Here is a 16,484-nt window from a genome sequence, read left to right as displayed (position 1 = left end):
AACATTTGAAGCCTTTTAACTATACAAATGGCTGAACCTAATGTGTATGATTCAAGGCATGATGAGAATTTCATAGCTAGTATTCAGTGGCAGTTACTGAAAGGTGTGTTTCAATAAGCTACTCTGAACATTAATGATAAATAAACATTTTATTCCCTTCCAGGATTTTTCATTTACTATATCCCATTATTTACATTTTAATAAAACAAATCTGCTGAGTAAATTTATACATGAAATACTAAGAGACTGCTATTACTTCCCCTGTGAATCTAAATATATATATGTATTGCAAACACCACGATATTAGCAAAGAACATTTTTAAGATAGTATTTGTGTTATAATGTCTGCTCTAGTCAACAGGCTAAATCTACGTAGTGAATACTAAACAGTAAAAACAGCATTTGTTTTAAATTGTAAATGAAGATGCATTTTTCAGAGGCAAGCCTAAAATGATTAGCTCCAGTAATCACTCTCAGTTGCCTTTATTTTGCATTTCGTCAATCATCTTAACCATATCGTTTGACATATTCTGTGTGTTATTTAATTGCATTTTCTAGCTCCTTAGGAGTTGTTCCTGGTGTGCCACAAGGAGGCTGTAACAACAGACTAAAAAGTCAACAAGCTTTTAATGTATTGAGCACATAAACAAATACAAAAGAAACTAAGTTCTGATGAAAGACAAACACACAAATTAAACCAAAAATATTTAGATTTAAAACAAATTATGTCTGCAAAGTCAATAACTCAGCAGTTGGAATATGCCAGATTAAATGTTGCCTGGGAAGTGGATACATGTTGCTAGGTTTGCTATTCCAGAAACCTGCTTTCCTTCCCATAAAATATATGCTTTATTCAAAGGACCATTTGACGTAATTCATTTAGTAATAATTCAGTCATTATGTCATTTTGTTATAATCCAGTCATTGTGTTAGTTTCTTTGGTGCAAAGACAGACTTCTAATTTCCTGCGAGGTCTTTCTGTTACACCAGTTACTTCAATACCTGAGCTCTTTGCAAACATTAATTACTTTATCTTCAGAGCATGCCTGCAAGAAAGTGAAGTTTGGAGTATTCCAATTTGAAAGCTGGGAAATAGAGTCACAGACACATTAAGATGACAAACTACTTAATTTCCAAGTATTCAGGACCAAGTATTTTCAGGAGACTTTGCATTTTTTGGCAAATGTATTCAGTGTATTCAAATCACTGTTCCTGCTGATTTCAGTTTCACTTATGGGCTGAGATACCAAGCTGGATATTTATAATATGAGCAACACATAATTACTGGCTGGTTTGGAAGTATGTTTTCTAAAGGACTTATCCCAAACTACATAGGAACAGCACTTCAGCTTTTAAACCATGATTATCCATTCTTTTCCAACTATCCTCTGCCTTCTTATGCTCATTTCATATATTTCCATTTCTACAAAAAATGAAATCAAGGACTTTGCAGGCAACACTCTCAGTAATGATGACCCTTTTCTGCATTCATCTGTCTAAAGTGTTGCAGGTTAAAACCCCAAAATCTATAGATTATTTTACTGAAGACTGGACCATGATAGATTCTGATCATGATATTGGATCATGTTGCAAAGGCAACCTTAATTCTGACATTTCCTGTCTCTACTTTGCAGTCTTAACATAAAATTAAAACAGGCTGTTTATAAAGAAAAGCAAAAAAAAGAAGCAAGAAATAGACTTCTAATTTCTTATAGTTTAAAATATTCAGCTTAGTTGTCATGCAGCAGTAAAAACTTTTAGACGTACCACAATATGTAACCCTACAACCCAAATGTAACTATAGGAGCTTGTTGTCTTTGTGGATCAGCTGTTACAGGGTGACAGGTTTCAGAACCAGTTCAAGAAATAGTAGTGGATGAGTAATGCTACATGTCAGGACTCTCTGTGTTCACTTCCAATATTGGAAGGAGGATCCCCTTTCACCATAAGCTCCCTTTTCTCTGTGTCACCCTTAGCACGTATCCCCATGTCTCTGTCCCAGTTCCTCCTAGCTTCTTCGTCCTCTCTCCGTTTCCAGCTTTTGTCAATAGCTAATCTCACTCTTTCTTTGCTATACGTTACGCTCTTTTTTTTCACTAGCTTCACATTCTTCCAGCATTCTCTTCTGAACTCAAGTTTCATGCCACCCTGACCTCCTGCCCAGTCATTTCAAGAGCTGCATTGACATTCACCATTACCAGCCTTTCATGTTTGGTGCTATATCTCCATCTGTATTTCCTGCTTTCCCCTGCCTTCCTATCAAGTTCCCTACTGTGTTTAGTACACATTCTGTTTCATCTTCTGCATCCACCTGGATATCAGGGAGGCAAGCACTGAAGAGTACTCTGTTCTTATTTCAGTATTTAGCACAGCAACTGTTTGCAGGAATGAGGAGAAAGAGAAGCAGGTTAAAAACTGCTTCATTCCTGCAGCACTGGGATAAAGCATGCTCAGTACAGACGGGCTCCTTGGAGAATTTAGTTGCAAAATTCTGTAAAAGCTTTCCAATGAGTGAATTTGGGATTTTTCTGACACTTTTTTTAATTTCTATCAGGACAACAAAGACTGTATCTTTCCAATTTTGCAATATTTCAGTTATGTCCTTACACGTTATCTGTAACTGATACATTATAATGCATACTCTAGTATGCATTATAGAAGCATTATTATATAGAATATACAATATAGTCCGTAATAAATAATACAATACTATCTCATGTTTCAGGTTCTGAGAAAAAAATATTTGCAAGGGAAATACTTATGTGTTTCTCATTCCTCTCACAAACATATCTCTATATCAGTGTCAAAGCCTGTCAGGGGTAATAGTTTTTTTATCCATAATAATATTTTTTTTCAACTTCCTGTATTAAGCATGCTATGCAGTTCTGTGACTAAGCAAACAAAGGTAGAAAAACTGTTGCGTTCTGTGGGCAAGTGAAATAAATGAAATACCAAGTGTAATGTCAGCATTTAGGAAAATATACAAGGAAATCATAATTAAAAATGAAAATTTTATCTAATATTTTTTTATAAATGGAAGGACACTTCTCAACTCGCAGTTATGTTTAATGTTGGTGGGTTTAGTTATCGCTTCTGTGAGTGAGGAATATGACTAATTTAAGTGTAAAACATAATTGCATTTGTCAATAAGGGGAGTATGTTGTGTTCTATCTTTCATCATGTAGCACTCATTCAGATTTACTTTTAGTTCATGGAAAGTCTCTGTAAGATGGGAGTGATAATAAAAAGAAATTTGAGTATGAGACTATAAAAAGAAGCTGTACAGGATATTTTAGGGTTGGGTTGGGTTGGTTTTATTTTAAATACTGGGTAGAAAACAGTTTTATGGAATATCCATAAAATAATAACAAATAATCATAATTAAATAACCCTGTTATGGGTCTCAGATATATTTGCATATTTTTTCATCGATACAAACAGATAAAAAGTTACTAGGAGCTGGTGTAGACACTGGTTTAAAATGTTTTCTTTCTTGCTTCTGTTTAAAATAACAATAAAGCAGATTATCCTCTTCTCCATACATATTGTAGGTTCACTAGATGCCTATGCCTAGCTCCCAATCCGGTTTCCCAAGACCCCCTCATCCCACACAAAAAGGTACCATACAAAGATAATGTTTGACTTTTATATACTGTTTTGTTACCAGACCTCTTACTAAACACTAGAGCAATAACATTTACTGCCGCTCTTACTTCCTTATTTCCATTGACATTTTCTTCCCCATCTGCTTACTTACTCCATATTTTACTTACTTACTTACTCCATATTTTACTTACTTACTTACTCCATATTTTACTTACTCCGTATTTTACTTACTTACTCCATACTTACTCCACATTTTACTTACTTACTTCATACTTACTTACTCCATATTTGCCTGCCTGTGTTACTAATTTTTTGCTATAAATCCCACATTTCAAGTTTTCTGCCCCCCAATATTTTACCTCTCAAGTCCTGTACACTCATCTTCATTACATTTAATCACTACCTTTGTGCATTATCTAAACTTCTAAAAATGTCTCTAAAATGTCGTCTTCTACTTCTGCACTGTCTTCCCCATTGACCATTCTTCTCATATGGTCCTGTGGTGTCCCTGTCGTGTCTTCCTTTTCCCAAATTGTTCACAAATTGTTCTGTACTTTTCTCCCAAAGCTATTCTGTTAAGAACAGGAAGCTTAACCAATTTTTTTCTCTCTTGGCTGCTATTTTTTTTGTCTTCTCTATTTCTGTCCTATTTTCTATCAGTTGCCTCAGCCTGTACCATTTCTACTTTCTTCCAGTTAATTTCCACCTTCCACATTCCAGCTGTTTCTGAAACCAGCTTCATTGTTTTCTGTTCGCAGTCTTCTCACCCTGTTCAGTTTCCATGAATACTCAGGCCTTTCCTTATTTTTTACCCAAATGCCTGGTTGTGTTCTGAGAGACCCTTTGCATTGTGCCTGGCCTCAAACTTTTTCTGTCCTGCTTCACTCTTTCACTCAGTTTTGACTTAGCTAAGCATTTTCCTCACGTGCAAATTCTGTTCCTTTTGTCCATCACTCAATATTTCATACCTCATTTCCTGATTCTGCTACAACTTTTTTTTTCCTCTAGCATATTATCAGACTTTCTCCAAATGAGTTTGTTACCTTACTCTCTCTGTCCCTTAGTAAAATCAAGTTAAGCTTTCTAAGCCCTTTCCCACCGACTGTTTCTTCTTGCCTTTTTCTGATTTTCCATCTCTTCTGTAGGCTCATATTAACAGTGCAGTTCAGTATAATTCTGATCGGCTTCAGACTGTGCTTTACTGATGTAAGGAAAAAAGGCACTTAGCTACCATGCACATAAAAGCTTCCAGGACCATCTGTCTCTTTCCCTCTCAGAAAAGATAAGGCAGGAAATGGAGATGTTGAGCAGATCCAGGAATAAAGAAAGAAAACAACTGCAGGTCAGCCCACTGACTGACTGCATAGTCCTGTATGGAGTTACTTGTAAGGCCTTTGAAGGCTACTGAGGAAGAGTGAGAAAGAAATTATGATTCAGCTTTGCCCATGCCAAGAGCTTAGTGTGTTCATTTTGCTGTCTAAGCACTAGGAGAAGATGCCCTGTAGCTGCCCTCCACATTAGTAGAAATTGCCTGGATACAGCTTCAGTCATTTGCCTGAAGCCCTAACCTAAATTGTTTTCTATGTTGGTTTGAAATTTATTTTTCAACTAGCAAGGTCAGTGTAATAATCTCACCAAACAGTCCTTGATTCTTTCTGTACGTGTGTCTGAAAGATAGCTGTCTGAAGGACTTCCACATTGAAAAGGAACTTTTGGTGGTTCTGTGAAGCGTAAGCACAGTTACACTTCTGATATATAAATCTTGGACAAAAGCATGTGGAAATATGTGATGATATTTTTTATGAGATCAAAAACTTTATTGAAAAGGGCCATTATCAAGACTGTTAAGTCAAGCATTCCAAAATTAGGAAATGGTTAGAATTAAGGCTGTCTTCCGCACCTTTGTTCAACTGTCTTTGTGTATGCATTGTGATATAATCTTTAATTATATGATTAGATACTGTATTTTTCACAGTACTCTGTCTCATTCAGTGTGGGGGACAAGGATATAGTTGAATAAACGGATATCTATCCAATATTTTCTCTATCTTCGGTGCTCACTGTGCGCTCTCATGTTTTATATAATACCTGGTTTGTATATGGTATTTTCATCATTAGGCATCATGCTTTACAGAAGAGGCACAAATTATTATCTCCGTTTCTTTCATATGACAAATCTTAATTTTGGCATTTCCTAACAGCTAAGTGTTTTGCTGCACCATTTAAATAATGTCCCAGGTAGCAATTTCCTTGGGTTTTCCTTTTTACAAGTAAGCTACAATCAGAAGTTTCACACCCTTATGGACTAAGAACCTTTTGGTTCCTAGTGATAAAGCTAACAAAGTAACTGATTAACTGTAATACCTTACTATGAACAGTATGGTGTAAGGAATGACCATTTTGCCATGGGGTTTTACAGATACCTGTTGAGATAAATACAGACAATCTTGGGATACATTTCATGCCCTTGGGCACAGAATTGTCCTTGCACTTTTCTTGCACCCTGTATTTCTTTTAACAGTGTCTCCATCACGCTTTCTTATTCATGTTTCTTCCTTATCTATGGCCTAATTTGCCATTTCCAAATTTTATAATCTTGCCTTTTTTTTTGCTTACCTTTCAATACAAGTTTCTATTCATTTTCAGTTCCAGCCTCTAATTTTAACTTCTCATACGTAATATCCTTGTTAATCAAGATCCAGACATCTGCAGATAGTGGCTTATAACACTCTATCCATATGCCACACATCCAGTTACTTGTCAAGATTTCTTCCTCTTCAGATGACTTTAACGGATTTTCTTACCCTGTATGTCTTCTGTCCTCCTCTTTCATTCTATACTCAGCCACTTGGTTCTGTTCTTGTCTAGTAAGTCCAAACCATTCAATCCCTCAACTTCAGGCTCTGTTACTGTCAGCCAACCATTTCTTATTACTAGCTCCCTTTCACAGTGTTTTCCAGTGCCCTAATTTCTGTGTTTCTATGTGTTTAACCAGTCTCTATCACTCCCTCTACTTACATTTTCTGTCTCTATCTTCAATTCCAACTGCATTAGACTTCTTATACTAATTTCTCTAAATCTTAAATTTTATGGGAGTTTATGGTTTATAGTCTTAAAGAAGAATACTGTTGGCTGTAACAGGACACATTTTGCAGTGCAAGACTTGTCTCAAATTGACTAATGATTTTTTTAAAAATAGTTTTCAATATCCTCAAATGACAGGACATCTGTTTCTTTTCTGGGGACATCAGTTCTCTTTGCAGAACTTTTTAACTAAAATACCTTTTCTTTTGTGTTACTTTCATTTATTTTGCCCATGATACTGACTGTTATGACCAGCATCAAGTCAATTTCTCTTATCCATTATCCTCTATAGAGTCCCTTCAACAGTAGTATCTTTCTCCCAGGGCTTCTCTCTCCTGTCTTTGCATTTTCTCTCTTGCTCCCTGTGTCCACCCTTCCTCTTAACCAAAAGCAATTCCATTTGCACCCATAGACCCTCGGAGACAAGGTCATCTCTCTGTATAATGCCATGTAAGCCAATGGTCATATGTTCTCTACAGTACCGATTGATTAAACCCAAGAAAAGGAAAGCATCTGATTCTTTATACGTTTTACCAGGTTTTATTCTTGCCTTTTTTTCCTCATTAAACTTCTTAGAAATGTTAACTATATATATAAACTTGTAAATTTTGCATTTTTATTCAATTGACACTTGTTTATCAGGTATTCCATTTTTACTGCTGCTTAGTAAGTACTGTGGATTATTTGTTACTCATTTATTTTTGCGTGGGACTTCTAGCAGAAAGGTGCTTCAGTATAGTATAAAGCCAGGATCCTCGTATGGATTCATCAACTCATTTTGAGAAGGAAAATACATTTTCATTTTCCCATGTGACATCCTTTCTTCTCTGCTGAACTGTTTCAATTCTGTTTCAGCTTTCTTATGTTACTGCTTTCCCATTTTCCTTTCCCCTCTGTTTCAGCCTCCCCCTCCCTGCCAAATACTACTTCTGAATACCCCATATCTTCATTATTAGGCCATTTCTTTGACCTGTGAGGCAACGTCTGTGTATGATGAGAAGCTATGTGTGTGCTGGTTGACCAGGTGGCTGACTAGGAGATGCATACATTCTGAGGGATCAGTGACAAGCTAGGAGATATACGCGTTTTCTGCTGAACATCTTGTTGCTGCCTCTTGGCAGCTGGGCAAATCAAACAGTACATGATGCTTCACAGCAGCTGATGGGCCAAACGGTTTTTCAAGCTGCAAGAGACCCACGGCCCACCTGTTGTGCAGGCCTGCTATAAAGGTTGAACATTTCAGCAGGGAAAAGAAGTCAGGAGCTGGAAACAAAGCTGTCAGAAGCCTGGAAGGCAAAGGGTTGTTTTTTTTTTTTCCTAGATATATTGAATATCTGCCCAAGGAAACATCTGCTACTTTGCTAGGCTGTTTATGGAAACAAACAGCTGACTATTCTAGACCCACAGAATATGAAAAGGTTCTGTAAAACAGCAATTACAAAACAGTGGTCTGGGTTTTTTTGGAGATGAACTTTTTGTGACTTTTAAGGCACTTAGCCTGATAGTCCGTTATTCCATCTTTAATTCTAGATTTAAAAAAAAAAAAAAAAAAAAGAAAGCAACAGCAAAAAAAAAACAGCAAAAAAAAACCCAAAAACAACAGTAACAAAAGCAATCACTCCTACAAAAATAAACCCAATACAAAAAAAAAAAAAACAAAAACACAAAAAACTAATGAACAAAAACAGCACAACCCCAACAAAGCAAGAACATAAACCCCAAACCAAACCTAATACTTCCCATTTAATTTGTCAAGGAAGACTCTATTTTTCAGCTTAGGAGTCAACAAGCAGTAAGGTCTGCCTATGTTTGTGAAATACCATGTCTTGTGAACATGTGACTTTCAGCAATCTAACATAGATTTTGCATTTTTCTTTTTACCTGTCTGATTATCAGGCTTCCTCCTTAAGTTTTCCATTCTTAAGGTTTCTTAATTTCAGTAAGGCAACTGGTTTCAGCCTCTACAGCTGTGGTTAACTGCAGACATAAGGACCATGCCCTCCTTAGGGCTATTCTAGCACCTGTAGCTACAAGTAGTGATCTGAGCTACCAGAAAACTGTGAAAAAGAGAACTGAGCAAAGCTGCTGTAGTGACCTACTCTGTAATGTCTGCTCTCTTGTTATTAATACTTCTCTGAATGCCAGAGTTTGTCAAACAAATTGATGCATTGGTGAAAATGTATCAATTTTAGAAGCTGAAGGGGAGAGTCTTTCCTGCATTGCTCTTCTCTGTTATCTTTCTTATACTCAAAGTATTTTTAGATGAAGTGGTGGGGTTAAAGCGGGGAAACTGTAGGAAGTTTAGTGTCTAACCCTCAATGACATTTAGTTTAGCTGCTTTACTAACTCCCTTTGGTTAGTCTACCTGATTGTATTTTATTTTTGTTCAGTATTCCAAAAATATTTGCTGGTTAAATACTGTTCCTGTTTGCAGTAGCACATGCTTAAAATGCTTCATTTTCCCTCAGATTAGTGCCTTAAACTTCATCTGCTTTTTTACTACAGTGTGTAACGCTTTGTATTGTCAGGGTCATGCACTTATTATTCAACTGTACAGTGCTGTGAACTTTAATGGAATTATACACATATAATAAATAACAATCTGTGTGCGCTACTTCGAATTTCATTACTGTTGCGGAAGCTGTTTCTCTGGAAATAGGTTCTCTAATTTCTCCACATTTTAGAAAAAGCTGGGCTCTCTCCTGTACACTAATCTAAATATTTTATTTTCCATAAGAAGAATAAGCCTTACTGTCTTTACAACCTCACTAGTTTTAAAGACGTTTGTTTTACTGATTTTTTGGCTTGACACACAATCCAGTATAGTACGTATTTTAAACCTAGATTGTACATTAGACATTCATGACGTCTCTTGCTCGTTTGTTTTTTACTGTTGAAATCTGAATAGTCAGTGAGGAAGCATACAGCAAGGATTTATTTTGTTTCATATTTCCTTGACCATGAGTAAATACTGAAATCATCTTCCCATGCATGGAAACCAAAAAGTAAAAAGTATGTTCCCAAAAGTAATAAATATGTTCCCTATCCCCCTCCCTAAGAGTCTAGCACTTTGGCAGGTTTTCAACCCAAACTAATGAATTAAAGACAACATTGATTAACTTAAACAGAAGGTGGTATTGATTGCAGGCAGTACCCTATAAATAGACAATTGTTTCATAGTGTTCATAGGTCATTGTTAGCTACACCTTTAAACTTTAAGGTACATAATCCTGTTATCTATCACAGAATCATAGAATCGTTAGGTTTGGAAAGGACCTTAAGATCATCTAGTTCCAAACCCCCTGCCGTGGGCAGGGACACCTTAAGCTAAACCATATCACCCAAGGCCTCATCCAACCTGGCCTTGAACACTGCCAGGGATGGAGCATTCACAACCTTCCTGGGAAACCTATTCCAGTGCCTCACCACCCTAACAGGAAAGAATTTCCTTCTTATATCCAATCTAAACTTCCCCTGTTGAAGACTGAACTCATTACCCCTTGTCCTGTCACTACAGTCTCTAATGAAGAGTCCCTCTCCAGCATCCCTATAGGCCCCCTTCAGATACTGGAAGGCTCCTATGAGGTCTCCACACAGCCTTCTCTTCTCCAGGCTGAACAGCCCAAACTTCCTCAGCCTGTCTTCATATGGGAGGTGCTCCAGTCCCCTGATCATCCTCGTGGCCCTCCTCTGGACTTGTTCCAACAGTTCCATGTCCTTTTTATGTTGAGGACACCAGAACTGCACACAATACTCCAGGTGAGGTCTCACAAGAGCAGAGTAGAGGGGCAGGATCACCTCCTTCGACCTGCTGGTCATGCTCCTTTTGATGCAGCCCAGGATACGGTTGGCTTTCTGGGCTGCAAGTGCACACTGCCAGCTCATGTTCATTTTCTCATCAACCAACACCCCCAAGTCCTTCTCTGCACGGCTGCTTTGAATCTCTTCTCTGCCCAGCCTGTAGCTGTGCCTGGGATTGCTCCGACCCAGGTGTAGGACCTTGCATTTGGCATGGTTAAACTTCACAAGGTGGGCATCAGCCCGCCTCACAAGTGTGTCAAGGTCCCTCTGGATGGCATTCCTTCCCTCCAGGGTATCAACGGAACCACACAGCTTGGTGTCATTGGCAAACTTGCTGAGGGCGCACTCAATCCCACTGTCCATGTCAGCGACGAAGATGTTGAACAGGACCTGTCCCAACACCGGTCCCTGAGGGACACCACTCGTTACTGGTCTCCAGATGGACATTGAGCCATTGACCACAACTCTTTGCATGCGGCCATCCAGCCAGTTCTTTATCCACCAAAATATCACCCTAAAAGCAAAGGAAGGGCACAGAGTTAGTGAACAATTACATATATGTTGCAAAGTATTCTAATAGAGCCCTCTTATTCAACACTTATACGCTTACATAAACTTTTTCACATTCTCTTTGAAATTGCTATTGCTATTTACATCCCATAGCTGCATATATACGAAGCTGCTGGAAATCAAGTATGTTCATTACTTTTCTACTGAGATAAATGATTAATCAATCAAAGGCTTTCTTCCAACATAGTACTTTACAGCACTTTTAAAACAACTATGTGTAAAATTAATGACTAAGCATGAACAGAGTCAAATGGGAAAAATCAGGACAGTAAGAATATTAAATAAAGCACATTGTGCACCAAAAAGGCTATTAAGACTTTATATAGAATTGTTTTGCTCTGTTACATTTTTGTTCATCTCTTCCTCCCTCTTTCCTCCATGTTCATGTTATTCAAACAGGGAAGGATCGGATCTATGAATTCTTACCTAACAGACTTCTGAGGTCACCCCAGTTGTCTTGCTGCCTGGGAGAGATGGGCACTGCAAGCTGCTAAACTGCCTATTTGTTTCCCATGAGTATTCTTTTCCGTTCATCTTCTCCCTCAGAAGGTAACTGAAACCTGAACAGGCTGGTAGAACACACATTCAGTGTGTTTTAGCATAGTGTCATCAGCTGAAAAACAAATCATTTTTTTTTCCTTCCACAGAAAGAACTAAAAGACTTTATTTTTTCAAGCCAGGATAAAAAAGTTATTAAAAAATCATTTCAGTGAAATGGTATTTCTGTAGCCTATCATGAAAAAATATAAAAAAAGTGGATTTCTAGTTCCTTCACAACTGAACTGTAGTCCTGTGTCTTTAGGTTGATTGAGGAATTAGATCTGCTGACTGTAAGCTGTTTACCAGTGTTTGCCTGTAAACTGTGTAGAGAGCTGTTCCTTTTTTTCTCTCTTTTTTTATTTCAGCCACATTTACTACTTCTTAGACAGGTGTTGGAAAGTGGTATCATGTTAGCTGTGTCATAAAGAAGATTGTTCCTTGGCATTTGGTTTCTAAACTATTATAGACATTAAAAGTGCCTGATGTTTGTGTATCACCCCTTTATAAAGTAACTTCATCTGTCAATATTATATATTATAATATATTATTATATATATTATTTGATTATTTCTTGATTCAAAATGATCACCCTTCTCATACCAGGTTGACCTTTTTGGCAAAAGACTGGACATAAACTCTAGATTCTGTTACTCCTACATAAATATAACCAGTTTCATTAAAATTACTTGCATAATGACATGGAAAAGGTTTGAGGCTACAATAAAGGAATAGGGAATGGATTGTTTAATTTATATATGTTCTGCTAGCTTCCTAACCCAAAGCTCCATTGAATTTCATTCTTCAGCTTCCTTGTATACAGGCAGACTCAATACCTGCTGTACTTTCCTGCTCACTGAAGTGAAGACAAACCAGTATCAGCTTCCTGTACTCCAGGAGCTGAAGACTAAGCATTCATTCTTTACTGCATAATTTCCTTTTGATATTTTGGTAAAAAACACAAAAAAGATGCAACATTTAATGAAATCTGAGTCATCAAAGGCAAAACTATCCCCAAATATCCTGTGGCAACAGCAAGAAGCCAAAGAATTGCCAGATGTTTATGTGGAAGAGTATTCAATACTTTTCTCCTATGACATAAACCCATTATACCGCAGCAATGGTGCAATAGTATTATTTAAATACTTTGACATGATCATCCCTACATATATCCCCTACCATATTCTTGAAATTACTGTCCCCATTCATGACCAAGGTAAACAAAAATTAGTAAAGGAGTATAGCAAGTAATGTCATTTCCCTTAAAGCTTTACACAAATGTCTTTTGAGATGAGATGAGGACTGTGAGATGTTAGTGTCTGTGCTGGTAAATGACTTCTTCTGTTTATGTAAGAATTTATATGTGTTCATGAACCCACATTTCTGATCAGGTAGATTCCTGATTCAGGTACCTTTTTTGATCTCAGGTCTTGCTGTCAGACTCACCTGCAAATCCAGATTTTGAGCCTGAAGGACTGAGTTAGTCTTGTGAACATTAAAAGAGGGTTTTCTTAACTGTGGAGAGCAACAGGGGAAAAAACTGTGAAGGTAGTTACTTGGAAGCATCACGCCAATTTGAAGCATTTTGATAAGGAGTAACGCAGAAGGTGATGAATAAGGCGAAACCTTTCAAGTTCTCTGTTTCCATTTGTTAGAAGGGAACAGCCAGTGACGGAGTGACAATTCAAAGAACTAGTCTAGAAAAATATTTTTGCCATATGAATTTGTTTATACAGCTTACACAGAAGTAGGCTTTAGAAGGAAAGACATGAGAAGAAACGGTATGTGAATTTGCATCCAGATGGAGTGATAGGAAAATGGGGGAAAGGGTTTTTTTTCTGAGAAGAGATTTAGACAGTGTTGTATTGAAGAGTCAAAAGTAACAAACAGGATACCTTCATTTTGAACTTCACTGACAGGCAAGATGAAAGAGTAGTTCACAGTGACTAAGAGGAGTAGTTGTGGTAAGGAAGAGGAGGAGGAATCAGAAGGGGTGAATGATTAAGAGCTCTGTTCCCCAGCCTGAGATCACACAGAAAATCAGAAAAACAGGCTGAGGTTTTAGGTCAGACAGAAGGGAATAGTCATGAGGTACAAAGGGCTTTGTCAATTGTCAGTGAGGATATGATGGTGGAATTTCTTATTGTGGATTAGATAACTCAGGTAGAAGGCTGGGAGAGGGAGACAATGGGAGGAAGATCACAGCCCTGAGAAACTGAAACAGAAAGTTGAGGAAGAAGCCAAAAGTCAAACTGGGAAAGAAATCAGCCATGTGGATGGAAAATAAGAAGATCCTAACAAAAGGAAAACAATATTTGAATACCAAAACCCTTTTATCAAAGGCTAGCCTAGAAAAGTCTAGGAGGTAGGGGCTGAGGTGCTGGTTCTAAGATTTGGCTAGAAAGAAATCATTAAGAACAGATACAATAAAAGTTTGCAAAAAAAAGTTGACCAGCAACAGAATTGATGGTGAAGGACGAAGGTACTTCCCAGCATTTTGCAAGTGTTGTGGTCATTCATCCATGTGCTTAACTGATGCATTCTTACCAAATTAGGAACATGCAAGTATTATATCCATGTTGTTAAAGAAAAAAAAAGGCTGTTCAAAGAATAGGAAAGTTTCATAGGTTTTAACTTGCAACTTCTGAAGTTAAAGTTTTTTCTTTAACAACACATTTCTTTAACACATTTTCTTTTATCAACAATATCCCTAAAGACAGGATTCTGTACGTACAGAATTATTACAATGTGAGTTCTAGAAATTTTCTTGTATATTTTTGCTAAATGTGTGTGGTAATTGTGGTGGTAAAATTAAGAAAATTGAGAATTTTCTCAATGGTAGTAATCATCTATCAAAAAACATAAAGTTAGGCATGGCCACATTTTTGCTTCCCTTGTTGCATTTAGAGAAAATCTCAGTTTCTGTCAGATGCTGTAAATTTGACACTTAACTAAAAGAATAAATAAACTGAACCATTACACTCTAAATATCGTATTGCAGATAAAAAGTATGTACACAGCAAAACTTTCAAAGGGAGGTACCTTCAGTTGAAACTTAGTAAACTGTTGAAGTCATACCGCCTAAGGGGGAGGGAAGGGAAGTTTAATACTTTGAGGGGGCTTATAATGTTACATTACCTTTAATTCTGCAAAGAAATTTAGACTATAGGTGAGCAAATATTCTTAACAGTCTTGTAACAGCCTGTTTTTGTGAAGAATATCAGCTAGTGATTTTCTCTGCTTGTAGGAAACCTGGTTTATACTGGTACAAGTGTCAAGAATGAGAGCAACTAAAATGTACCTCTATACTTTGTCAAATTTAAGGATGTATATTCACATTGTGGAAAAAGAAAGCTTCTTTTATGTTTTCAGACTCGGAAGGGATACCATAAAGTAATCCTTTACTATAGTAGCTTAAACTACAGAATAAACATATTACACCTTGAGTATTGCATATAATAAAATAGGATTTAAATGAACATTATTGAAATCAAAGTTCAGTTTAGGAACTTGAGTGTATTGTTGTGAAAAGCCTAGTCAGTTATATTTATAGCTTCATATTTTCACAGCAAGCAAACAGTTTAGAAACCTAGGGGTCCCTTATGCTTTATGCAAGTGCAGTAGTTTTTAAATAACAACATAAGGTCCACAATTTCCTTTCCTTAAAACCTACAATAAAAAATAAAAATGAATGCCATCACCGCACAAACTACAAAGGTAAAAAAATGCTGTATCTTGCATTTTTCTACCTCCTGTGGCTAGGGACAGAATGCAGACATGCCACAATAATGTTTTTTATTTCTACTGTTCAAACCATATTAATGAGAACATCATTTTGGAGAACTAATTATTTCTATTTGTCTTGTGTCACACTTTCTAATTCCCCTATATTAGCACAGCCAAAGCAAATTAATTGCTTTTCCAGCAGTTGAACCTTGTCCAAGAATGAGCTCACATTCCCTTCCAGTTTTGCAGTTTCTGGGAGTGCATTGTGTCAAAAATTTCTCTTGATACTAAACACAGCCCAGAGAATATCTTTACAGATTTCTGTTGCTGCTCACTTGATGAAATTTATAAGTTTAAGTGACCCACTAGGAAAGATAAAGTTCTTAGCTGCAAGATTATACATCAAAACAGTTAAAGTGAAATTAAAATTAAATGAATGAATCTCACTGAAGCAAAAAAAAGCAGTAATTAATGGTTCCCTTAATTGTCTTCATAAAATATTTGCATGGGTCTAATTTGCATAATTTGCATGTTTTAATTAATCTTTCAAAGGAATTTTGTGCTGAGAGAAGCCAGAAAATCTCTTTGTTTTATTTAACATCTAATGAAATATTTATCTTCATTAATGAACTTCTCATCTTCATTAAAATAAAAATTGCAGAAGTTTGTATGTTTTAAATGTTTTTATAATTGTAGTATGCAAAAAAATCTCTTCAGACCTAAGGTATCTGAAAAACAAACACATTATTGCACATTCTGTGTCATTTTGACTACAGCAACATTTTAAATTTGAGAAACCTTATTTCCTCCCCTAGAAGTTTCCAAGGGGTTGTAAAGTACTTGAATTTCATGATAATTGATGATTTTTTAATTTTTTTATTTTAATTTACAAATAGATTTGACAAGTTAAACATTTTGGTATCTTTTATTGTTGTCAACCTGTGATACATAACAGCTTTTCTGGAGCAGATATAGTGTACAGTAAAAGAGACTACCATCATAGGTTAAAATTCAAAATACTGCAAGGGGTTAGTTTATAATCTTTTAGACTAACAGTTGTGGAAAAAACAGTTTGTGAGTTACTGCCTGACATTTGGTGATTGAACCTGGAGTAAGACTGATGACAGTAACAGTTATAAAGGACAGTAGTGGCAGAGGAC

The 16,484-nt window shown here is 36.6% G+C and overlaps 1 protein-coding gene across 5 annotated transcripts in view; it reads left to right on the top strand.

The window, feature by feature from the left end:
• DACH1 (dachshund family transcription factor 1) overlaps positions 1–16,484 on the top strand; it is a 374,062-nt gene that overhangs the window by 337,793 nt on the left and 19,785 nt on the right. The window contains exon 12 of one of the 5 annotated variants that reach the window (XM_057424082.1): positions 3,552–3,618. The exons of the other annotated variants lie outside the window; for them this stretch is intronic. Within the exon in view, the coding sequence (XP_057280065.1) occupies positions 3,552–3,574 (23 nt within the window). The 3' untranslated portion in view covers positions 3,575–3,618. The remainder of the gene's footprint in view (positions 1–3,551; positions 3,619–16,484) is intronic. 5 annotated transcript variants of the gene reach the window in all.

The sequence above is a fragment of the Pezoporus wallicus genome, unplaced genomic scaffold (assembly GCF_028554395.1).
Source record: "Pezoporus wallicus isolate ANWC-B61680 ecotype Strahan unplaced genomic scaffold, APGP_CSIRO_Pwel_v1 contig_16, whole genome shotgun sequence".
Classification (NCBI taxonomy): Eukaryota; Metazoa; Chordata; class Aves; order Psittaciformes; family Psittacidae; genus Pezoporus; species Pezoporus wallicus.
The sequence above is the reverse complement of the archived record's forward strand: the minus strand, read 5'-3'. Positions and strand labels throughout refer to the sequence as shown.